The sequence below is a fragment of the Cryptotermes secundus genome, unplaced genomic scaffold (assembly GCF_002891405.2).
Source record: "Cryptotermes secundus unplaced genomic scaffold, Csec_1.0 scaffold970, whole genome shotgun sequence".
NCBI lineage: Eukaryota > Metazoa > Arthropoda > Insecta > Blattodea > Kalotermitidae > Cryptotermes > Cryptotermes secundus.
Window position 1 is genome coordinate 495,561 of NW_019744131.1, and position 26,035 is coordinate 521,595.

Below are 26,035 nucleotides of genomic sequence, written 5' to 3' on the forward strand. Positions count from 1 at the left end.
TAATATTTCAACATGTGTTTTAATTTATCATATCAACTTCATACAATGTCTATATTTCATTTTCTTACAAGTATGGTTCAGGGAATTCAAATGTTACCTCACGCCCTGTTAGCTTTTTGTACACAGATGCAAATGTATCCACCTGAAATCAGAAATCATGAATAAAAATCCATTAAAATACACATGACCAGTATTTTGGACACTGTCCATCGGCTTATAATTTTTCCACACATGGCTTATTGAAAACTGGATCAAAATGCAGTTTTCAAAATGTTAGCAAAAACATAAGATCATGGACAATGTCCAAAATATAATTAAGTTTACAGCTAAACACTATGTCAAAAACCTATACTATAATACTGTTGCGTATTGCCTATGTAACGCAACAAATAACATTAAGCAGGTCTCGGATTTTGAGAATTTTTATTAGGCACTCACTTTTACACTTACACAATTCACACTGTCCCAATTATTGCCACTTATGTCCTCTAGATGCTTCTTCGTCACTATCACAATTCTTGCTGCTCTCGGTCAAGTGTTCTTGGCAACTGCTAGACTTCAACTAACTTGTCTGGCGCCCTGAACCCCCTTTATATAGGCCTCTCACGGACCACAAAGAAAAGAGCCTATATTGTTGTAATGTGTTTACGGACTGAATGCATAGCAAAGGTTGTGGCACGGACTACATAGAAAACACTGCAGTCCCGTTGTTGCCTTGCATGTATTTTGGTCATGAGGTGTTTCATGGTCAGTTATCTAGCAATGCTGTGTCCATTCACATTACATGGCTCCCTTCTAAGGGTTGTTATTCCTGAACAGCCTACCGGTACTTCCCTTCCTTTGGTGTTCATCTTCCGGGCACTACCACCGCCCCCCTTCTTCAAGGGTGCTCGTCCTGAGCAGCTCCATGGTCCAGCGTTTGTTGATTCCCTCGTATCACCTTCATCCCTCACTTTCTCTCTTGTTCATTCACTCTAACTGAGGAGGGCGCAGCTCCTACGTTACCAACTCCTCTTCGATGTGCTGTTTCATTTTTTTCTGTTTCAGAGGGGGCTGACCTATCCATGGTGTTCAATCCTTGTTTTGTTGCTCCGGAGGATGCCGATACCTCCACAGCATCGAGTCTCTCCACAACCTGCCTCGGTCCTTAATTCCACTTTTGCATTCAGGTCTCGGTTGATGTCTCCTCCCGAGAGTCCATTCTTTTGTGGCTCCTCGCACCACACTGTCCCCAGCATGCGACGGCGTCTTCATTACACCGTGCCACTTTCTCACGATGGGTCATCGCTCTGTGGGTGATGGCCAATTTCTTTTGGGATGCACACTTTTCCCATGTCGCCTCCGGTCGGGCGACACCAAACTTCTTTCTCTGGGATCAACAACATCCCCAGATCCTTTCTTCCAGCTGTACGTGACACCCTGCAGCAAAGTTTCGGTCCCTACACCATTTTTTCTTCAGTCCTCTGACTGTCATCACTGTGGGGTCTTCTTTAGGGACCTCGTTTTTGGGCCACCTCAGGTTTCTTCTCCAATGAGATTGGCTTTGTCCAGACATGCTGCCATAATTTCTTGGCAGGCCATCGTCTTTACATCTGTTTCGGGTTTGATTTCGGCCACCATCTCCTTGTGGCTGGCATCCATCTCTTCTTGCCAGGCTTTCCACTTTTCTCAGTCAGCCTTCCTATTGGCTCTCATTTCTTCTTGGTTGCTTCTCATTTCCTCTTGCATGGTCTCCATCTTGGCCAGCAGGAGTTCCAACACTTGTTGTTACTTCATTTTTTTTTGTGGTGTTTCCATGTTCAATCCCACTTCTGTAACACCAGGTGTCACATGTTGCCTATGTAATATGACAAATAACTTCAAGCAGGTCTCGGATTTGGAGAATGTTTATTAGGCACTCGCTCTTGCACTTACATAATTCAGTGTTCCGATTACTGTCACTTACAATGTCCTCTAGATGCTTCTTTGTCACTATCACAATTCTTGCTGCTCTCAGTCAAGTGTTCTCAGCGACTGCTAGACTTCAACTAACTCGTCTGTCAAAGTCAAAGTCACATTGCGACTGACGGTCAGTTAGCCAATCTTGGTGTCCAGTCCCATCTGGGTCTGATGACCAGATATTTATTACTGTTTGATAGTTGGGTCTTGTTAGTGTGGGGCGCCTTCTCTGTCTTTTGTCAGAGTCATTGTCTGTAGTAGTAAGTCATTTGTCATAATGTAAAGGATATTTACTTTTTGTGTTAAACATGATAATAAATGTATTAAATATATACTGGGCCTTGTCAGTCCAGGCTTAGTACAGCAGATTATGCCCTACTTCTAGTAGCTTCCGCTACAATGGCAGTCTATAACTCGTCTGGTGCTTGAACCCCCCTTACACATGCCTTTCGTGGACCACAAAGAAAACAGTCTATATTGTTGAAACGTATTTACCGACCAATTGCATAGCAATGGTTGCAGCATGGATTGCATACAAAATGCCGCACTCCCATTGTCGCCCTGTGTGTATTTGGTCGTGAGGTATTTCGCAGTCAGTTACCTAGCAACAGTGTCCATCAACGTTACAATACAATATCTCCGTAATAGAATGTAAAAAAAATCATAATTCCAATTTAACTTAAAAGTTGCTCTGTATCAACAAGACATGGAAAACCTCTTGCCACTGTTTACAATACGCCAAGCGTAATTACTATACAATGTCCAAACTCAATAAGTGAGAGCTCATTTACTGTCTCAGTCCTTTTAGGAACATCACATTCAGCACTCAAGAGGCCCTTAGTGTACACACAAAGTTGATTCAAGAAGCTGTTCTATCTAGGACTGGGACTTCTCCTTTTACACAAAATGTTTCAACAATTCCTCTCAATTCTTTTTTTACAAACCTTATGTTCAATATTTGTCTGCTGATTCTTGTCAAGATGAACTTTGATCAACTGTGAGCCATCAAGTTTCATTCTAATTCTTTTGCCAACAATCTCAGCAGGGAACACCAAATCTTCAAGTATGGCATCATAAACAGCAGTCAGAGTGCGACTGAAACCAAATAACTCAATTATTAATGCAGCTCTTGAACATTAATCAACTTCTAGAAAACATGTCATCCATACCTTCTTTATTTCTGTGTACTGATATATTTACCGATGCTTTATCATTGTACACTTTTCTCTGGCAGATGGTGTGATAATTACTCTATGATGCTATCAGTAGCTAGACCACAAGATGAAATACAATTCATGTACAAGCTCTCCATTGTAAGATTCCTTGTTACTTACTTACTTACTCACTCATGGAGCTGAGCCCTTCTGGAGGAGCCGCCAATTCTGCACCTACTCAAGAATTTCCCACCATTTTATGGAACCCGAAGGTTCATTACCGTGTTCACAAGAGCCATCCACTGGTCCCTATCCTGAGCCAGATCTATCCAATCGATAACATCCTATCCTATCTCTCTAAGATCCATTTTAATATTGTCCACCCACCTACACCTCGGTCTTCCCTGTGGTCTCTTTCCTTCTGGCTTTCCCATCAATATTCTATACGCATTCCTCGTCTCCCCCATTCGTGCTACATTACCTGCCCACCTCATCCTCACTGACTTGATCATTCTAATTATACTGGGAGAAGAGTACAAGTTATGAAGCTCCTCATTATGCAGTTTGCTCCAACCTCCTGTCACTTCATCTCTCTTTGGTAAAAATATTCTCAACACCCTGTTCTCAAACACCCTCAGTCGATGTTCCTCCTATAATGTCAGACACCAAGTTTCACACCCATACAGAACCACGGGCAAAATTAATAGTTTTGTATATTCTAATTTTTATGTTTTTGGACAACAGACGAGAAGATAAAAGGTTCTGGAATGAATGGTAGCAAGCATTACCAGAGTTCAATCGCCTCTTCATTTCCTCCTGCATCAGGTTTTGATCTGTTATCGTTGTTCCCAAATATCTGATCTGTGCCACATTTTCAAAACATCTGTTTCCTATCTTTATGTCATGATTTTGCCCTGCATTTTGGCGACAAGACAGTAACATATACTTAGTTTCCTCTGTATTTACTTCTAGACCAACCTCTTTACTTGTGTCAATTAAAGTTTGTGTTTTTCTTTATGGTATCTACATTATCACCCAGTAGATTCACATTGTCGGCACAGACCAACAGCTGATGTGTCCCATTTAATTTCAGTCCCACCTGGTTTCCCTGGACCTTCCTAATTGCATATTCTAAGGCAAAATTGAAAAGTAGTGGCGATAAAGCATCTCCGTTTCAGACCATTCTGGATAGGAAATTTATCAGACAAATGTTTACCTACACGAACTTTACTATACGTTTCGTTTAAACACATTTTAATCAAGCTATCTAATTTCATGGGTATCCCAAACTCTATTAGAATATTGTACAATACTTCCTTCCTAACTGAATCATAGGCTTTCTTGAAGTCTATGAATACCTAACGTACTGTCCCATTGTACTCCCATTTTTCTCCAACATCTGACGAATGCAAAAGATCTGATCTGTAGTTGATCTGTTACATCGAAACCCACACTTATGATCCCCAATAATTTCATCTATATATGGACTTAACCTTGAAAGAAAAATATTGGACAAAATTTTATATGAAGTTGATAGCAGTGATATCCCCCGATAATTACTACATTCAGTTTTATCACCCTTCTTGTGCACTGGTACAATAATAGACTCCTTCCACTGATCAGGCATTTTTTCCTTGTGCCAAATACAAGTAATTACATTCTGGATCTTAGAATGTAATATTTCGCCTTCTGCCTGAATAAGTTCTGCCGGAATTTGATCACTACCTGGCAATTTATACCATTTCAATTTTGCAATAGCATTTTCAACCAAAAGGGCTAGGATCAGGTATTAACGGCTCAGCTGTATGGATTTCTGTCTGCCTAACATCACTAACCCCATGTACGTTCAATAAATGAGAGTAGTTCCTCCACCTATTAAAACTGTTGTGGGAATCTGCAACCAGATCACCATTCTCGTCCTTCACTAAGTCATTGCTATGCTGGTAACCCCTCTTAAAGTCATTTATTCCTTTATGCAGGTCCCTAATGTCCTTGTTCTTACTGTTCATTGCAAGCTCATCAATTTTCTTTCTTTCTTTTCTTTCTTTATCTTTCAGATATTCCTTCTTTTTGTTCCTGTAACCATTGCAATTTGGCAATTTAATCGAATAATTTTGAGCATCCTTCATCGAACCATGGCTTATGCTTCTTCGTATCATAATAACCTAGACTCTCTCTGGCAGACATTTTTATATTTTCTCTAATAGTTTCCCAAGCTTTATTAACACCCACCTCAGTTTCCAAGTTTTCCAAAGCTGCGAACCTATTTGAGATTTCAACACAATATTGCCCTTTACCCTCTACCTCATTTAATTTATTGAGATTGAACCTCTCCATATGAACTCTGTGTGTTGTTTGTTTGCTCACTGCCAGTCTTTCCCTAACCTTTGCCACCACCAGGTAGTGGTCAGTATCACAATCTTCTGCCCTGAATGATTGGACATCAAGTATACTTTAGTGACATCTCCTATCTATCAAAATATGATATGACTGTGTATCTTCCCATCAGGAGGTGTCCAAGTAAATTTATGGATGTTACAATGTGGGAACATTGTACTTTTGACAGTAAAATTTTGATGGGGCAAAGTTTACAACTCTAATTCCATTATCATTACTAATTTCATGCAAACTCTCATTCCCAATTGTTGGTTTCAAATGTCTTACCTCCCTACTTTGGCACTGAAATCTCCTAACAAAATTTTCATAGGGTACTTCGGGAACTTATCAAATACATGTTCTAGTTCTTCACAGAATCTATCCTTTATGTCATCAATTTTATCTTCTGTTGGGGTGTGAACATTCATAACAATGATATCACACCAGCAACCTTTAGTATTATATACGATATCCTATCACTAACAAATTCTCCCCTCTTAACTGCTGATACAATTCTCTTATGTACGAAAAAACCTGTACCTAATTCATGGTTTTCATTCCCCTTTCCATAGAAACATGTATAGTCTCCTGCTGGTGCAATGCCACCTCCATCCCATCTGACCTCCTGTACCCCCCGCTAAATCTGACTTACATTTTAAGATTTCTTCTGCCACTGCCCTGAGTGAACCTGCCCTATACAAACTTTGGACATTCCAAGTGCCAAATGTCATATCCATTTTCATTAGCTTAGGTCGTTTATCTAAGGAATCCATCCAGTCCGAGGCTTTGTGTTCATTTTCATAACATAATGATTTTTTACGGTGAGGAGTTGTTAGTCCCACGCCCAACCCCCAAACTGGAGGGCCACCCCTTGTCAGCTGTCTGCGACTGCTAATTCAATATATTTGCAGCTTCCCCCCAAAACTGGAGGGTGCCTCCTCCATCCACAACGTGAGGACGCGACATGCCATGGTGACAGGGACCCACCTAACATGGAGTGAGACTCCTTGTTACAAGAAAAAAAGCTGAAAATGTTACACGTGTCCTGTGATGCTTAATTTTCCAGAGTACTTCTCACCAGTGTCAGTTGCTAATGATATACAGCATGATTTTAGGTGTACTCCAAACAGTGTATAGCAGAGGTCAGATGAGCTTGAATTATCATGAAATATGTACATGATGAATACTGCAACACTTTTAACCTTCAGGACCTGCAATAGTGAAGCTGGTACCGCTGCACAGGAATATGGCTGGTCGACATTCCAGATGGTTATGCTTTTATGACTGTAGCAGCGCCTCTGTGAGACAGGAAGTGTGCTGACTATGGTAAAGGGGAACATACGCTGGCCACGTGCTATACAGACACCAGCCAATGAAGATGGCATAACTGCTTCTGCAGAACAAGTGACATGGAGAAAGTCAAGCATCATACCATGAATACCGGGACTACTGCAATTAAGGGTTCTCTAAGTACTTCATGATGATCAACTGCATCCATACCAGTACTCACAGAGTTCACATTTGTTTCCAGTCATCCTCTATGGATGCAATTTTGCAAGTGGCCATGCCAGTAATATACAAGTACCACAGAGGCAGGAATAACTGTGACTTTCTCAGGTCACATATTACAGGTAGTAATGACGCCATTCTCTACGAGGTTTGCCGAACTGCAGCTGTCTTTGGTGGGGACACATCATGGACCAAGGATGCGTCGGGACACAGCCTTGGGACACCTTGTGGTCCTGCTGGGCAACGACAGTCTCGGGGTCTGGGCTAGTATGACTAGCCAGGACTGGGAAATGGTATTACGACTGGAGCCTCTCGCGCAGCAGCAGAATGACTCTTGGGTATTACTATGGTGTACCCAGAATGAATGCAGGAGAGCACTCATATGGGGGTAGGTTCGGCTACTTGAGTTGTCTCCTTAGAGTACCGATACGGTGCCGCAAGCCTTCGGGCTCAACACTCTAAAACGGTCTGACCAACCCATGTGGAGGGGTGGGAATGTGGGGAGCTTTTATGCCACCCCCCGGGCGACTGCTTCATGCAGGTTTCCCTGGTCGCAACCTTATGATTAGCTGGTGTCACACACTCATTGATCATCTGGGATATGCCCCTGGCCCCAGTCGAGCACTCTTGGTCCTGGAGGATTGTGAGGGTTTATCCTTAATAGGACTGAACCACCTAAGCCAAGGTGTGATGCATCTTGGCACTGGGGTGGTTATTAGCTGGTGTCATGAATGATCCCCTCGGGGCACCAGGCAGCACCCCGTTGTATTCATGCCTTCCACCATATGGGGCGCTTTGGGTGGTGACCTTCTGTATCCCCATGACTCGTGGGACCAAAATGAAAGGTACCAAAATAAAAAAGTGTCATAAGAACCTTAAACAGAAGAGGGACTCCCCTCCAAGGGGATCTCTACAAGAAATACTTCAGCGGGGGGAGGAAGCTGTGGTGCACTGTTAAGGTGCCCGGTTGCAACCAGCGAACCTGCTGTTGAAATTTCAGCCAAAGACAGGGACAAACCAGTCATTCAAAACCTGCCTGAGGCAAAAACAGAAAACACTCCCTTAAGAGTCAGTAGTACTGATATACCACTGCAGGGGGCTAGTACCTCTAGCATACCTACAGTAGGAGAAGGTGTGGGGCACCTATTCTCTGGAGTAAGTAGACTCCATCTGGCGAAGAAGGCACTGTCCGGACACGGCAGACAGACACTTAAAAAGGCAAGAGCTAGGGCAAGTGAAGCAGGAACTGGGGGCATTCAGCAACCAGGAAATGCAGGCTAACCAAAGCAGGGAGAAACCCCTACAGGGACCTTTAAGAGGCCAAGGTCAGAGGGCAGTACCCCCACAGAAATGGTCACAGCTCTAAAAAGGCCCAGGGTCCTACAAGGAGGCTGTGACCAACAAAAAGGTAGCTATCTTCAGGGAAACATATCCTGAAGATAAGCTAACAGAAGATGAACATAACTCCATTCTGGATGTACTGGGAGGGGTGTTACATAGGACTCCATTAGGAGAACTACCACACCTGAAGTTCTACAGACTGGAGGGCGGCGCACTTATTTATATATGCGCCGACCAACAGTCTGGTCAGTGGTTTATCAAAACCATCAACAATTAAATGCTGGAAACGGACCAGGCTGAAGGCTACTGATGTCAGGATCCTACCCAAGCCTGTTAAGGTGGCTCTCAGGATTAGGGACAAAGTTGCCCAGAATGAGGAATAGCTACTGAACTGGATTTCACATCTTAATCCAGGATTTCATACTAAGCACTGGAGAGTACTTCATAAGCAATCTTGAGCCAAAAGGCCAAAAGCTTATCCTACTTATAGACCGGGACTCGTATACAGAGGACAGGATATAAGTTATTCACAGGGCTCTCACAGGGGACTGTTAAAGTGCTGAAAGACCCTGAGGCTCAGCACCAAAAAGAAACTGTGATAGACAGCATCTTCAAAATCAGGCTCTGAGGGGGAGCGGGATGATGTACTCACTCCATCAGACCGAAGCAGAGCAGATCAGGGGACCCTCTCAAGTGGAACCCAGTTGTGACTAACAAGGAACAGTAAACACACTCATACACAATACACACAAAACATGAAATTCCTTAAAATTAACCTACACCACAGCATAGCAGCAATGGCAACTTTATGCCAGCATCTAGCTGAGGGAAAGGCAGATGTAGCACTTATTCAGGAACCTTGGTCATAGAAAGGTCAAATAAGGGGTTTAACCAACACAGAGGGAACAGTTTACTCTGCTGTACCCAGTAACAATGTGAGATCCTGTGTTTTTATCAAGAATCATGTTAATGCCTTGCCTTTGCTGGAGCTCTGTTCTAGGAACACAACAGCAATGAGGATAACACACACATATCGAGGTTGCATGGAGCTGATTATTGCTTCAGTCTACCTTCCATATGACTCAGATGAACCACCACCAATTACGGAAATGAGGGACATCAGACTACTGCTACAGCAGGAAAAAGCAACTTATCACTTGGTGTGATGCCAACGCACACCACATCTTGTGGAAGAGCACTGGCACCAATCCAAGGGGAGAAAGTCTTATGGAATTTCTGGTGAGTCTGAACCTGAATATTCTAAATCATGGTAATGAACCTACCTTCATGGTCCACAATAGGAAAAAGGTTATTGACTTGACACTAGGGACAGATAAAATAGAAAACCTGGTAATTGGCATGTATCTGGCAAGCCGTCTTTATCGGACCACAGATACATATGCTTTCAAATAGGTAGCGAAACAAGTTACCTTTAGGAACCACGCCATAGCTCAAGCAGTTAGTCACCAGCTTCCCACCGCGGTGGCCCGGGTTCAATCCTGTGTCTTGTCAAGTGGGATTTGTCGTGGACAAAGTGGCGCTGGGGCCGGTTTTCTCTGAGTACTTCGGTTCTCCTGCCCATCTTCATTCCACCAATGGCTCCACAGTCACCCTCGCCTATTATCTGGGGCTGGTAAAATAGGTGAGATGTGGCCACAGTACAAGGGACTTAGTCCCACCCCACTAGCAAAAAAAAAACCTTTAGGAATCCTAGGAGAACCAACTGAGTGTCATACATTGATGACCTAAAGGTGAATCTTGAGATTATTTCACGAAGTATACACATGATAAGGGACATAGATCAATCTGTTGACCAGTTGCAATGGGCCATCATCTTGTCCTATTATCATAATTGTCCAGCCAAAAACACTCGCTTACCAAGGAATGCACCTTGGTGGAATAAAAAGCTGAGTGGGCTAAGAGCTAAAACAAGAAAGCTATTTAATATAGTGAAAAGGACGGGGCAGTGGGACACCTATAAGGAAACCCTCAGCTGTTACAATAAATAAATAAATACGGAAAGCCAAACGAACCTCATGGAGGTGGTACTACCAGAAGATCAACGATGTGCCGGGCAGTTCTAGACTCATGAGGGTCATGGCAAAATAGGCGACCAATAAGGTCAGCTCTATCAAGCTGCCTGATGGCAAGTATACCAAACCAGAGAAGGAACACTAAAGGAACTGTTCAGAGTTCACTTCCCCAGATTCAAAGTTGAGTGATGATTTGGTTGATGGACGCTGCCAAAAGAACCTGGACATATGTGGATAAATAACGAACAGGGGAGACTGGAATATGGCTGGTCGGGTAATCAATGAATCAAAAATTAGATGGGCGTTAGGTACCTTCAAACCATTTAAGTCTGCGGGAACAGATGAAATTGTTCCAGCACTTCTACAGCAAGGGATGGAACATTTAGTCCCACACCTATTCCGCATATTCAGAGCCTGCAAGGCGCATGGGTTTATCCCTATGGCCTGGAGGCAAATCAAAGTGACATTTTTACCGAAGCCCGGGAAACTTGATTATACCGAGGATAAGGCTTATCATCCTATCAGGCTGTCATCTTTCCTTTTGAAAATGATGGAGAAAGTAGTAGGCAGATACATTACGGACAGTGCATTGAAGATTCATCCTCTGCACCAAAACCAACATCCTTACCAAATAGGTATATCTACTGAAACTGCACTGCATAGTAGTTACACGTATAGAAAATGCCATCGAACACAAGGATATTGCCCTTCTTGACACAGAGGGAGCCCTTGACATAACCTCTTTAGACAATAAAACGGGCTGCCGAGAGGCATGACATTGAGCCAACAATATGCAGATGGATCTGTGATATGCTTGAAAGCAGGAATATAAGTGGTATATTGTCTGGAGAGACCCTGAGAGCGTCTGCAGCGAGAGGTTGTCCGCAGAGGGGGTGTTCTCTCCTCTCTGTCGTGGATGATCTGGTTTGGGAGCAGATCAGCTGGGAAGGACAGGACCTGAACCAGCTTGCGGCATCTCGGTAGGAGTTGCCAAAAAAAGCGATCAGGGACTGGACTAACAGAAATCACAAAAAAAAAAACACTGGGAATCCACAACTGGACTCAAACAGGTAAAAAGATTTATATCAGGACCCTCTGCCAAAAGAACAAGGGACCTATTAAAATTACACAGAGATCAATTAGGATGGGTGGTACGATTACTTATTGGACACTGCCACCTAAAAGGGCACCTTTTCAAACTGGGGCCTATGAGAAAATGAATCAGCCACACACATCTTATGTGATTGTGAGGCTATAGCTTATGTAAAATATCACCATCTAGGCCAATTCTTCATGGAACCAAGTGACTTTTATGACGCCCCCATAAATAAAGTCCTACATTTCATCTGAAGTGTAGGATTAATAAAGGGTTAATCCAAAGGGGGAGCACAATAGATCATTGAAGGTCGCAGTGCAAGGGCCGCTTTCTATGGCTCACCCCTCATACTCAACATATCACAGAGCTCTTTTTAAACAACATCCTGTGACCAGACAAAACATGTTTTACAAATGAAGGTGTGTTCAGTGCCCACAACAGTCACCTCTGTGTATCAGAAAATAATCATGCTATCCACAAACATGGGTATCAAGACTGCTTCAGCCTCAGCATTTAGGCTGGATTTGTCAGGGACATTGTCATTGGCCTGAATGTGCTGCAGGCTGACTGCTTGGGCAGCTTGAAGATGTGCCTCCAGCTGTGGGGCAGAGGTTCTGGTTTCAACATGACAGAGTTCCAGTGCATTATGGGAACATAACTGGCAGTGGCTGAAAGCAACATATACAGGAAGATGGACTGGACATTAAGGGCTGACAGTGTGGCCTCCTCAATCTCAAGATCTAGTGCAATGGACTTCTTCCTGTAGGGATACCTGAAGAAGCACATTTATGCAGTCCCTCCCAGGACTACTGCAGATCTTGTACCAAAACTTCAAGCAGCTGTGATGCCAACATGTTAAGAGTGTAGGTGTCTTCCCTCACCTCAGGACGGAAACAGATCCAGTTTCTGAAACGTTGTTTTTTTTCTTAGTTATTTAGAATCCAGTATCTCTGTGTGTTATACACCACCATCAAAACCCTATAGTACTAGGTGGTTCAAATATGACTGGGACTGATTAAAAAAAAAAACGTAATTGCCAAACACTTACTTGTGCACGTCAGTCTTCAACGTACTCCCCTCCAGAGTCAACACATTTTTTCCAACTTTCTCGGAGCATCCTGATGCCCCCCCCCCAAAAAAAAGACTTGTGATTGGCAGCGTATCCACTCACGAACAGTCTGGATGACGGCACTGTTGTCCACAAACCACATGCCTTGTAAGTCTGATTGGAGCCTTCCAAACAGGTAGAAATCACTTGGGGCCAAATCGGGACTGTACGGCGGATGTGTCAGAAGGTTCCATTTCAATTTCTGAAGGGTTTTCATTGTTGTTTTGGCCGTATGGGGGCATGCATTGTCTTGAAGGAAGGCTACCCGCTTTCCACCTGTCTTCCGCTTGGATCGGCTCTTACTCCAAGTTCCTTGACAGTGATGCGCCTATTCTCACGAATAAGCACGTCTGCACGATCAATGTTCGGCTCGGTGATGGACGTTCGTGGCCAACGATCATGCGGTTCATTCTCCACGCGCTCTCTGCCCTCTCTGAAGCACTTACACCACTCAAACACACAGGTCCATGAGAGACACGCTTCCCCATACTGTTGTTGGAGTCTGTGGTGAATTTCAGTGGACTGGACGTTTTCTCCAACGAGGAATTTGATCACAATGCATTGTTCCACGCTCCGCGGTACCTTCTATTCTCTCATCACTCTAGCAACTTCCAGACAGGACTGAACAGGTTCTAACCCTAACAGGAGGGAGGGTGGAGGTTGTGGCTTCACTCTCTCAAGGTCACACAGCTGCTGCGCAGTGCGGCTTGTTTACAAAAAAAATCAGTCCCGGTCATAGTTGAACCACCTTGTATCTGCATGTTAAAGTGTGTTCGAGAATGCCATGCAGTGCACTGCTGACTTGAAATGGCCGGAAGCCGCTTGAAACATCTACCGTAACAAGGCACCCATCACTTTACAGCATGTGCCATTTGACAGTGATGAGTGCCTTGAAAAGTAAACATCACCTGACACTTGTACAATTTTTTTCTTAATTTTTCTTAACAACAAATCACACTACAGAGAGCTTCTGTGCATATTTTGTTTCATCCCACATATAACATCTAATGATAGGATAATGAATGAATGATAAATTGGTTTCAATATTTTCTGCTGACAAAGGTATCACTGAGATGTTTACTCTGCTTGCAGAGACAGCAATTTCCTACCTGGCCTAAATTAACCTTACATTACAAATCCCACAAACCATTACTCTAATTCACAAAGAAATTAACAGTTAAAGCCAAAACACATACAAACACATTCATTTATCTAAACCTGCAAGAAACAGATTTTTGCAAAGGGAATTCATATTCCAAACAATCCAAGATGAACAGGTTTAACAGGAATGCAAAGTGGTATATATTGTAACCGCGGACCAGGAATCGTGGGCAAATGCACCAGTATAATGTCGGTGCTCCCTTCGAGAGAGTAGCCATTGATATCGCAGGGCCCTTTCCACGAAGCGACCATGGAAACCGATACTTACTGATCGCTATGGACTACTTCACCAAGTGGCCGGAAGTGTACGCCATCCCAAATCAGGAGGCTTCAACAATAGCGGAAGTTCTGGTTGCCAATCTCTTCTGCCGCTTCGGCATACCTCGAGAGTTGCACAGCGACCAAGGCCGTAACTTCGNTAGTGGATCATCTGCACGACATCCACAATTATGCCCGGCAACATCTGAAGCTTGCCAGTGACCGGATGAAAACTCGGTACGATAAACTGGCCAACTCCGCAGGTTACGACGAAGGCGACAGAGTCTGGCTCTATCGCCCAACCCGCAGAAAAGGGAAATCGCCGAAACTACAAGCATCATGGGAAGGTCCTTACAAAGTAGTGACCCGGATAAATGACGTGGTTTACCGAATCCAGAAGACCCCTAGGTCGAGGATGTTAGTTGTACACCTCGACCGGCTTGCGCCTTATCATGGAGCTGCTCGAGACGAGCAACCATAAAAAAGGGTAGCGCTGACTCACCCGCCGCGTCACTGCTGGTGTGTGGGGGGGGGGCTCGGCTTGGCGCAACATGTCACAATATAAAGAAAACGAACAGTTAACTCCTTTAAAACAAATCCAATATTGTAAACTCCCTGCTACTTTGCATGTACATGGAATGGTATGTTCTCATTATACAAATCTGCCAGTAACATGAGAAAAACTTACAGACACTAAATTTGCATGTGATTCTGGCCCATTTCTCATCTGCTACATATTTAGATTTTGTTTAAAAGTTAAAACAATGTGTTTTCTTTAATTCATGTGTGGTCTTCTTCAGCGACACAGTGGAAGATTTCAGATATGCTGTAACATGAACTCATATTCAGCTGGCACCTACTGTAATGGTACCTGCATGAGGGACGACGGCAGTACTGCTAGTGGTGGCTGGGAGAACTACATCATGGCAGATGAACATGAACTCAACGTTGTCTTTGAAGTAACTTTACAGGAATGGTAAATTCTCTTTGAAAATTTTGTCACTTGCATGAGAATTCTGAACGCACGGGCACCAGATAACCAAGAGTGCTGTACTGGGTACTCATTTTCCCCACTTCCGATGTGTACTCTCTCAGAATTTCCTCCTGTTTTGTTATTAGATTTATGAACCTAGAAACAATGTTTCTATTTGAATCCCCAATTTCTCAAAATTGGCCCCTTCAATCTACAATCATTCAGTAATGATGCTGTTAGGTACTCTTTGTAGCACACCAATTTTGGATGTTTCACCCCCCCCNCCCCCCCCCCCCCGTAATCCCCACAAGTCTTAATGCTGCCACGCGTCTCTTCTTTACTCTGCAGCCAAGCTACAGCTGAGCTAGTCCATGAAAATGGGCATTTCACGCCTTGTGTAGACCAGTGTTCCGCAACAGGTGTGCCATCACAAGGTGAAAGGTGTGATGCGAACTTTTACCCATTGTAAGAAATTGTCGAATTTTATTCGTTTTATTTTATCCCAGTTACCGTGTTTCACATGCTCCTATTTTATTCTCAGCCACTGCACTGATTAAATAAGATGATACTTGTTTATTCTTTATTACATGATGTGATTTTTTATGTACAGTAATGCTGTATTCTAAGAAATTAAATGAAAATTATTTACTCACAGTTGTTGTTATATCAGTTTTCATTATTGATTTATTTTTATTTTTCTCACATCTACGCAGCTTCGATATGCTTGCTGCATGTTCTGTGTATGTGCTTTTCCTTAAAACTGCAGGGATTAGCATGGGTTTTCCTGTCTTTTATAACGCTGTTTGGTATTTGTCCCTGTTTGTTAGAAGTTAGAGCTTCTTCAACTTTATGACTTTCTTCCTGTAACGATGCACCCAACTGTTGGACTTCATTTAAAATTATAAATATTTAAAAAATAAGTCGGTATAGTGTCACTTCTTCTGTTTGAGGAGTTGAGATCCTGCATTTTACAATTGTTTCAGTTCTATCACTGCTGTGCTCTGAAGTAGTTTGCAAATTTTGGTTGATAGTAAGAGAATTACAGATGGGTCGTTTGAAATGTCCCCGACTGTATGGCCACTTGCTGACGGCAATAAAGTGGTGATGGACACAATTAAAGAATATTTAGAAATGTTGCAGCAGAAATGTATTCTTTTGTGATGTCACTTTATTGCTAAACGCTGTAACTGTAACACAAAATGTCGAAGTCGTTTCACAGACGCTCCTTCCGTATCAACAACTCTCAATATACTGTAGAACTGTCTAACTCTCCGTGCTGGTTTCCACTGTCTTCTGTCTGGCTTCTACTGGCTCCTGTCTCAGCACCACACTTCTCTTCTCTGTCAACACAGTCTTCTGTCTGGCTTTTACTGGCGCCCAGTGCATACTGGCTCCTGTCTCAGCACCACACTTCTCTTCTGTCTGGCTTCTACTGGCACCCAGTGCATACTGGCTCCTGTCTCAGCACCACACTTCTCTTCTCTGGCAACACAGTCTTCTGTCTGGCTTCTACTGGCTCACACTGCCCACTGGCTTCTTATACTGTTCCCCATTGCCACTTAACAGCTGTGTCTGCTTTTATATCACAGTGGGAAATGGTTGTCTAACACAGCTCTTCTGCTGTTACATCACCGAAGGCAACGTGTGTGTTACCGTCGCTGAGTCCACAATTCTCAACAACTCTCACCTCCCAGAGAGATGCCCACCAAGCCAGGAAAATATCCACTCAATATGAAAGCCCAGATGGACATACATTAAAAAAAAGGGGGGGGGCCATAAGACACTCAAACCTGTCCCAGTCAAGAGAGACCAAACACTGGGGGGAACACATCCTGTCATGTGTCGACCAGAAGGTGCAGGGCCTCCGCAAGGAATTGACCGAGAAGACTGATAAAGCATAAGTGGACTTAACAAGTAGTAAAGATGTCTTATTGATATATGGACTGGGAGTAACTTAGTGAAGAATGAGAATGGTGATCTGCTTGCAGATTTCCACAGGAGACTGGACAAGTGGAAGTACTACTACTCTCAGTTATTGAATGTACATAGAGTGATGTTAGGCACTTAGCCTTTGCTACCTGATTCTAGTCTTCTGAAATCTGGAAATGCCATTGCAAAGTTGAAAAAGTATAAATCACCACCTACCAAGTGTCCAGAATGCAGGCCGATCGAACACTGATTTTACCTTAGGCAACTTCCCATGAAAGTGCTGCACCATTTGCTGAGAAAAATACCACCACACAGATGGAACTGAGCGCACACATTGTTTACTTCTTTCATTAATTATTAATCAACTATAGTGTCCGTGTAGGTAAACATTTGTCTGATAAATTTCATGTCCAGAATGGTCTAAAACAAGTAGATGATTTATTGCCACTCCTTGTCAATTTTGCTTTAGAATATGCCATTAGGAAGGTCCAGGGAAGCCAGGTGGGACTGAAATTAAACGGGACACATCAGCTGTTGACATATGCCGATGATGTGAATCTAATGGGTGATAAGGGAAGCCAGGTGGGACTGAAATTAAATGGGACACATCAGCTGTTGTCCTATGCCGATGATGTGAATCTACTGGGTGATAATGTAGATACCATAAAGAAAAACAAACAAACTTTAATTGACACAAGTAAAGAGATTGGTCTGGAAGTAAACACTGAGAAAACTAAGTATATATTGCTGTCTTTTCGCCAAAATGCATGGCAGAATCATGATATAAAGATATGAAACAGATGTTTTGAAAATGTGGCACAATTCAGATATTTGGGAACAACGATAACAGATCAAAACCTGTTTAATTGTTTCTTGCTTCCTGTTGTGTATTTAATCAATATTAGGGTTAATTTCACTGACCTCACAACACGTTTTTATTATTGTCACACTACATGTTTCGACCTCAACAGGTCATCCTCAGGTGTACGAACACAGCTGCACAATCACACGCAATCACATTCGTTTTCCACTTATTTCGATCCTGCATCCTGTTCAGGCTTACGCTCAATAATATATGTCAAGTTCTTCTTATAAAATACAAGTTAAAATACTATTCAAATGTTAAAAGTTAAAATTTAAACTTTTAACATTTGAATAGTATTTTAAAGTGTATTTTATAAGAACTTGACATACCCAAAAGGTATGGGGTACCCAAAAGAAACCGAACTAATTTTTTTGTGGGCAGAGCTTTTGTAGTACCGCGTTTTGCCGCTATGAGCGCATAGAGCTAACATTCCTGAGTCGATAAGCCGACTACCATTGCTTCAGAATATAAGGACTAGTTTCGGCAGTGTTTATAGTGACAACTGTTTTGTGTGATCGTCGTTTTTGCAATGGCTGATTTTCGTGAACAGCGTGCGGCAGTGAAATTCTGTTTTTTGCTAGGGAAAAGTGGAACAGAAACTCTTGAAATGTTAAAAATGGCGTACAAGGACGATGCTATGGGGAAAACTCAAGTGTTTGGGTGGTTTTCCCCTTTCAAAAATGGTGAAATGTCAATTGATGACAAACCTCGTTCTGGTCGTCCTTCCACCGCCCGAACACACGAAAATGTTGAAAAAATTCGTGAAATCATCAAGGAAGATCGACGACGGACCATTGAAGAAATTGTGGAGCTGTCGGGAGTGACTTGGAGCTCAGTTCAGCGAATTTTGACAGAAGATTTGGGAATGAAAAGGGTGGCTGCGAAATTCGTGCCACCACTGCTGACTGCTGAACAAAAACAAGGTCGCATGGAAGCATGCTGTGCTTTGAAAGAAGAGTCCCGAAATGATCAAAACTTTTTTTTGTTTCCTCAAATGAAAAGAGACATGAAAGGAAAGCGTTTTGCTGATGTTGCTGAGGTGAAGGAAAAAATGACGGAGGCGCTGTCAAGCATCTCAAAAGATGAATTTAGACAATGTTTTGAGAAATGGAATAAAGACTAGACAAGTGTATTAGTGTAAGTGGAGAGTACTTTGAAGGGGATTGAAGGTTTGTGCTTAAAATTTGAATAAATTAGTTAAAAAAAAGAGTTCCGTTTCTTTTGGGTACCCCCTTGTATATTATTGAGCGTAGGCCTGAACAGGATACAGGATCGAAATAAGTGGAAAACAAATGTGATTGTGTGTGATTGTGCAACTGTGTTCATACACCTGAGGATGACCTCTTGAGGTTGAAACATATAGCGTGACAATAATAAAAATGTGTTGTGTGGTTGGTGAAATTAACCCTAATATAGATCAAAACCTGATTCAGAAGGAAATTAAGAGGAGACTGAACTCGGGTAATGCTTGGTACCATTCAGTCCAGAACCTTTTGTCTTCTCCGTCTGTTGTCCAAAAACATAAAAATTAGAATATACAAAACTATAATTTTGTCTGGGGTTCTGTATGGGTGTGAAACTTGGCCTCTGACATTAAGGGAGGAACATAGACTGAGGGTGTTTGAGAACATAGTGTTGAGGAGAATATTTGGAACGAAGAGAGATGAAGTGACAGAGGTTGGAGAAAACTGCATAATGAGGAGCTTCATAACTTGTACTCTTCTCCATGTATAATTAGAATGTTCAAGTCAAGGAGGATGAGGTGGGCAAGGCATGTAGCACGAATGGGGGAGATGAGGAATGCATATAGGATATTGGTGGGAAAGCCAGAAGGAAAGAGACCACTGGGAAGACCAAGGTGTAGGTAGGTGTACAATATTAAAATGGATCTTAGAGAGATAGGATGGGATGTTATGGAATGGATAGATCTGGCTCAGGATAGGGACCAGTGGAGGGCTCTTGTGAACACGGTAATGAACCTTTGGGTTCCATAAAATGCTGGGAAATTTTTGAGTAGTTGCAGAATTGGTGGCTCCTCCGGAAGGGCTCAGCTTAATGAGTAAGTAAGTAAGTAAGTATGTAAGTAAGTAAGTAAGTAAGTGTAATGTAGATGGCCTGAGCGTTGCTAGGTAACTGACCATTAAGTCATAGTCAAAGTCACATTGTGACTGACGGTCAGTCTCTCTGTCTGTCTTGTTGTCGAGCCCCAGGGTCCTGTCCATTTGGGGCAACATCTCTGACGAGAAGTCAGATCTGTCATTTGTCAGTCATAGTCCGTATTAGTAAGTCCATTGTCAGTATTTACATATATTTACAAATTTAATCTTAATTCCTATTTCTATGTACAATATATACAAGGCCTCTTGTCAATCCAGGCTCAGTACAGCAGATTATGCCCTATTTCTAATAGTATTCGCTACCACGGCAATCTAGTGACCGAATATATGCAAGGTCAATAGAAGTATGGCATTTTCTATGTGGTGTGCTCCATGACAGTTGCTGTGAAACATCATGGTAAACACTCTACAACAACAAAGGCTATGCTTTCTGTGCCTGGTCAGTGCGGAGGCTATATAACGAGATTCCAGACATAACAAGTTTCAGTGTTTAAGTGACAGAGTTCTTACGTGCAGTTGTGTTCAGTTGAGTTCTTGATAGGAGACAGCCATGGGAAGTTTGTTGTGTGATGACCATGAATGTGACTTAGGGAGACTCTTATAGTTTCTGTGCTGAGATCCATTACCAGGAGAGGACTGGTGTGTGTGTGTGTAACAGTGGATTATGAAGTGTGTAATCAGCAACAGCGCTGTACTGACTGTAACTGAGAGAAGTTGTAACCAAGTGCTAATAAATCCAATCATTCGAAATAGAACCCGCCATTTCATAATCCACGGGTTTACTTTCAGTCTTTAAGGTGGAATGTAGTAGTGGCAATGTGTGCGCGCGTGGGGATGAGCATTATATAGGTGGGAACTGCTGGTGCTAATGGCTGAATGTGTTGTCATTTTTGGTGAAATGAGACATTTCAAATTTGTTTACCCTTTAGTGTAAATGTTGATGTTACATGAGTATACATTGTTGGTACTGATGGTCCTGTGCCATCTTATATTGGCGGTTTGTGCTTTAGACATTCTGCGGTAGACTTGCTGGTCATGTTCTTATTTGTTGTTCTATATTAGTTAGCTTTCACACACTTGAGTTTTGTGTATGGTGCTGTTTCCTGGTTTCTTGTTGGGATGTAGTTTTGTTGCCTCTACTGATGTGGTGTTGTATCTGATTGTGTATCTGGGAATATGTAAATTTACTGGGAAATAACAGCTACCTTAAAGAAAACTTAAGTAATGTAAACCCTCACTAATTCAGTTACAGTTAATCCAGATCAAAATATGAAAATGCCGTCCACATTTGAGTACATACTTTAGAAGACACATCACACTTCCCATTAGCATGTGAACACCAAAGTACATTTCAAACTGAATGTAGTAACCTTCTAACGATGACAGAACTATTTCCTATAACATGTGAATACCAAAGTACGTTTCAAACAGACCGTAGTAACTTTCTAAAGATGATAGAACTATGTCACTGACAGACACATACTGTTCTGTGCAGCAGCTACCCCCTGTTGTTGGATAGCATCACACTCATCTATCTTCCCTTATTTTGTTTTCCCACTTCCTCGTATTAAAATGGCCTACTCAACAAATGTGGGAAACTGGAAGGAGACACATGAAGGGAAGTTGTCACAGAATATAATGTTACTGTCTCGGGACTTCCCATGTTGGGTGCCCTGTTGTATTCAGCACAACTAAAATTTCTTCTAATACTATGTAAGGATCTATAAATGTGTCAAACATAAGGAAATATATCACTTACACAGGAATGATCACAATGATGGTTATAAATTATTGCACAAAGGAAGGAAAATATGCTTCACCTCACCACAATGTGAGCATAAACTTCCTATCTCAATTTAACATGAAACATGGCATTCACATATTTCGCCCCCCCCCCCCCAACTTTCACACATAGTCTGATGGGTAGATAGACATGTAAATTATGAAAGTTAATTTTCATCAAATGCAGATGGCTTCAAAGTGAACACTCAATAGGTGTTTGATGATTGGGATAGCTAATATTGTGAGAATACCATTTGGTGTTCCCAAGTTTTATTGTGCACTTCTAAACTTGATAAATATTTACAACACAACTGTCACTAAATCTGGAATTGATATACATTTGCCACATCTAATATAAAACACATATCCAATCTTCTTAACCTACAATCAATTTTTATTGGAAGTCATTAGTCTAATCCAATGGGTCACCATAATGTAAACAAACTTCAAACATCTTACCTTCTTGGTCGTTTCTGCTTATTCTTTGTACGTGTCTTGCGTGTAGGTTTTGGCAAAATCTTCCTCTCACCAATGAATACAACATGTCTGCCACAGAACTTCTTCTCAAGTTCACGCACCAGCCGTGTTTGTATCTTTTGGAACGACTTAAGTTGCGGAATTGGTACATTAATGATGATTGACTGAAAATACAGTCCATAACTTGTACTCTTCACCAATTATAATTAGAATGATCAAGTCAAGAAGGGATAGGCAGGATATGTTGCATGACTGAAGGTGAGGAGGAATACATATAGGATATTGGTGAGAAGGCCAGAAGCAAAGAGACCACAAGAATGACCAAGATATAGGTGGGTGGATAATAAAATATACAGTGCATTCAGTCAAGGACACTTCACAACACTGCTTGACTGGGCCCAACACTCCCCACAGATTACTTTTCTAACTGCAGTTAAGTCGCATTAATAGCCAGTCTAAAATTCTTTCCTTGGATTGCAATCTGTATTCCAACCAGAGCAGACAAAATACATTGTAAAACAAGGCACTGGCCAAAAAAGTAATATCAAATAATACTACATCAATACCACGGGCCTCCAGAAGTTAACTATATGTGTACAAGTCATGAATATACCGCTATATGTCCACTGGGATATAACAACAGGACTGCAAAACTGACTTCATAACATGAATAATTTTTAACTATATTTTACTGTATAACTTTCATTTTATAATAATTTTATATTTTTATACCTTGTGTTATTAAAGTGTAACGTAAGTTGTCAAGTATCTAGCTCTAATGTCAATTGAAATGCAGTTCAATAGCGTGTGAGTGCTGTAACCATGTATTTGCCTGATGATGGTTTTAAAAGCTGAAACATGTAGCTAAGGTGATGTTGACCTAGACTGTTTCATTGTTGTGTTGAGACGGATCCCAATAAAGAATTTTATATAATAATACAACAGGATGAGCCCAATGAAAAACAGTCAGTCTGTGTTAGAGATGTTGATAGGCAGTCGACATTTATACTAAATTCAGTTCACTAGTGATCAGTGTATGTTTACTGTCAAAACTTTTACAAGGGAAAAACTTTCAGAAACTGTATCCACAAGTTTCCTCGTAAATATCCTGATTTGCCAGTTCCCACAAAGTCTTGTGTATCCATGCTTTTGAAAAAGTGGCAGGCCACAGGTTCAGTGTGTGACATAAAGAATCAATCGTAGAGGATTGCGCTGACTGAAGAAAAAGTTAGGGATACTGAGGCACGACTTCAGATCAGTCCTCTAAACTCATTACGACACTTAGCACAGTAAACCGGGCTTCACTAGGATCTGCTTTCGGCCATACAATTAATCAGATTTCGGCCGTATAAAATAGCAGTTGTGCACGAGCTGAAACAACCAGATTATGCAGCAAGAATTCGTTTTCGCAACGGTGGTGTGAAGTTTCCTCCTTGATTGAACGCCCTGTATGGTATGGGATGGCATCGACTGCACTGATATGGTTCAGAATAGGCACCAGTGGAGGGTTCTGGTGAACACGGTAATGAACTTTTCGGTTCCACAAAATGTTGGGACGTTCTTACGTAGCTGTACAACTAGTTGCTTTTCATTAAAGGCTCACCTCCTTGAAGTTAGTGAAACCAGTGACCACAGCAACAATTTGCACTTATATATATGAATGAGTATACAGAACCAAAATTACGGCTTATATTACCTTTTTACCATTAAGCTCAATTTCCCTGGCTCTTGTAAAGTTTAATTCCCTTAATTGTGTTTTGAGGTCACTATTCATCTCCAACTCCACCAAGGCTTGGGCTATTTGGCTTTCAAGCTGGTCGGGCTCTGCGCCCCCACTTTTCACTATTTTTGCATTCGACATCTGGAACATCTGAAAACCAAAGGAGAAAAAGGAGGTAATAAGTTGACAAAGTTGACAAACTAGTTTCATACCAAGCCCGTCTTCTGGCACGCGACGTCCGCAACGTGACAGAACACGTTACCCCCAATGCGGAAAAAATGCCATAACATTTCTCACATAAATTATACGAACTTAACAATTTTGTATTTATAATTCTATCACGATGTTCTACGACACCCGACCGAAGCAATAACACTGCATTTTCTCTCAACATTAAATAATATTTCGCTAAGTCAAAAAATATGATCCTGTTAGCCGATATATCCAGGAATGTTATCTACATTCATCCATGGAACGTCATTACAAATGGCTCAGTTTTACCTCACATTAGTATGCAAGAAGATGAATGTACATTTTAGACACCGTACAACATCGATATTACACGGAACTTCTCTTAATTCCACAACAAAACATAAATGCTACAGATCTAAACAACGTGTACCTTTCCAGTATATCACAATAAGAAACGCGGAATCATTGACTACATCAACTTAAGCTCGGACGACAAAACGATGAGGCATGCACTCAAGCTAGTACGAATGATTGACGAATAGATGGCAATGAAATTCGTTTCGTGTACATATTCTATCCGTGGGCCGTGTAACCATCTGTTGGTTAGAGAGCGTAGTCGATGTGTACTTTGCCTCATTGTACGTGTATATCTTCTCTGCTCAGAAACGGTTCGATCGGGTTGGATTACGTTCATTTAAAAATCTCCAGTCTGTAATACAGTTGATGTATAGCCATTGAAACAGATCTGTAAACTAGGAGCAGAATTAGCATCAACATTTAACCACCGCGAAAGCTTAAAATCAGAAATATTCTCTCAATTGAGAACTCCGTAACTTTTGGTTACTATGAAATTCGTTGAATCAAATTCAGTAAATTAAAATATCTATTTTCTTCTGCCTAAAATTATTCATTATTTTTGTTCCCATGTAGTAAACAGTTTAAAGATATAATGGTACAGAGTAGGAATTTTCGTGTTCAGGTAAAATTTTGCTCGCCCCATTAAGTTTGGTACGAAATTTGTATGAGAGATTCAATTACGCATGTTCCTAGGCCGACTTCAAATATTTCAACTCTTGTGTCTGTCTGGAACCTACCCATTCTACGGTATAGCTCGTATTAATAACCTGTTGCTATGTTTATACCACTTTACTCGACTGTACTGTACTTTACTGCAGTGTTCCGCAACCTTTTTCTACTCGCGGCACACCATGAAGTATCCATTACTGAACACGGCATACCAAAATGTGATTCCCCTCAAAAACGCATGATATGAGACAATTAATAGAAATACGTAACGTGATCAACTTATTATTATAATTAGGGCCCGGATTTTTATGACCTAAAAACTATAAATATATGCATGCACTTATGACCCAAAATTATGTCAAATATGACCTAAAAAGTGTAAAATATGACCTTAAATATTAAATGGGACATAAAATTTCACAATTTTAATTACAACTTTTACTAGAGTTTAAGAATAAAGATGATGAATATATGATAGTAGGTCCTACTTACCAAATTAGCCCTATTATGTCTCTGAAGGAAAGAAAACTGATGGAATTTCGACATTTCGTACTGGATTAAACCATTCATTGTTTTCTTTTTAATACTGATATTTGCGTTCATATTTTAGACAAACACTGGTACACATGGTATGAACACTAACTTAACTCTGTTATCTAAAAACACAATTTAAAAGAACACAAGCTATTCACGTCTCAATTTTCACTGAGTTATTCACGTCTCAATTTTAACTGTTACAATTGCAATTTATAACTACATGCATTTTCAAATTTTCAAATTTGAAAGATCGCCGATTATCACCAAGGATAGCTTTGTATTTGGAAAGCTTCGTTCCACATCATATGATGTGACAGGAGCATATTTGAAGAATGTCAAGTCGTTTGGTGACAGTTCTGTATCATCTTCGAATGTTGGTAGTTTACCTGAAAGTATATCTGCATTCTTGCATAATGTTGTATAACCAGCATTCCGATGAAGAA

General features: G+C 41.5%; 1 protein-coding gene across 2 annotated transcripts; it reads right to left on the reverse strand.

Moving 5' to 3' along the window:
• LOC111874555 (40S ribosomal protein S7) lies at nucleotides 1-24,540 on the reverse strand. Of its 2 annotated transcripts, none has more exons than XM_023870145.2 (5): nucleotides 24,460-24,540; nucleotides 23,814-23,987; nucleotides 22,100-22,281; nucleotides 2,883-3,033; nucleotides 1-142 (listed from the first exon to the last, which is right to left on the reverse strand). In XM_023870145.2, exons 2-5 carry the CDS (start codon nucleotides 23,985-23,987, stop codon nucleotides 65-67), a joined length of 585 nt encoding a protein of 194 aa, XP_023725913.1. In that variant the 5' UTR covers nucleotides 24,460-24,540; the 3' UTR covers nucleotides 1-64. The 2 variants fall into 2 exon arrangements, with proteins under 2 accessions (XP_023725913.1, XP_023725912.1); XM_023870144.2 differs by lacking the exon at nucleotides 24,460-24,540 and adding an exon at nucleotides 24,339-24,430.
• Nucleotides 24,541-26,035: the final 1,495 nt, after the last annotated feature.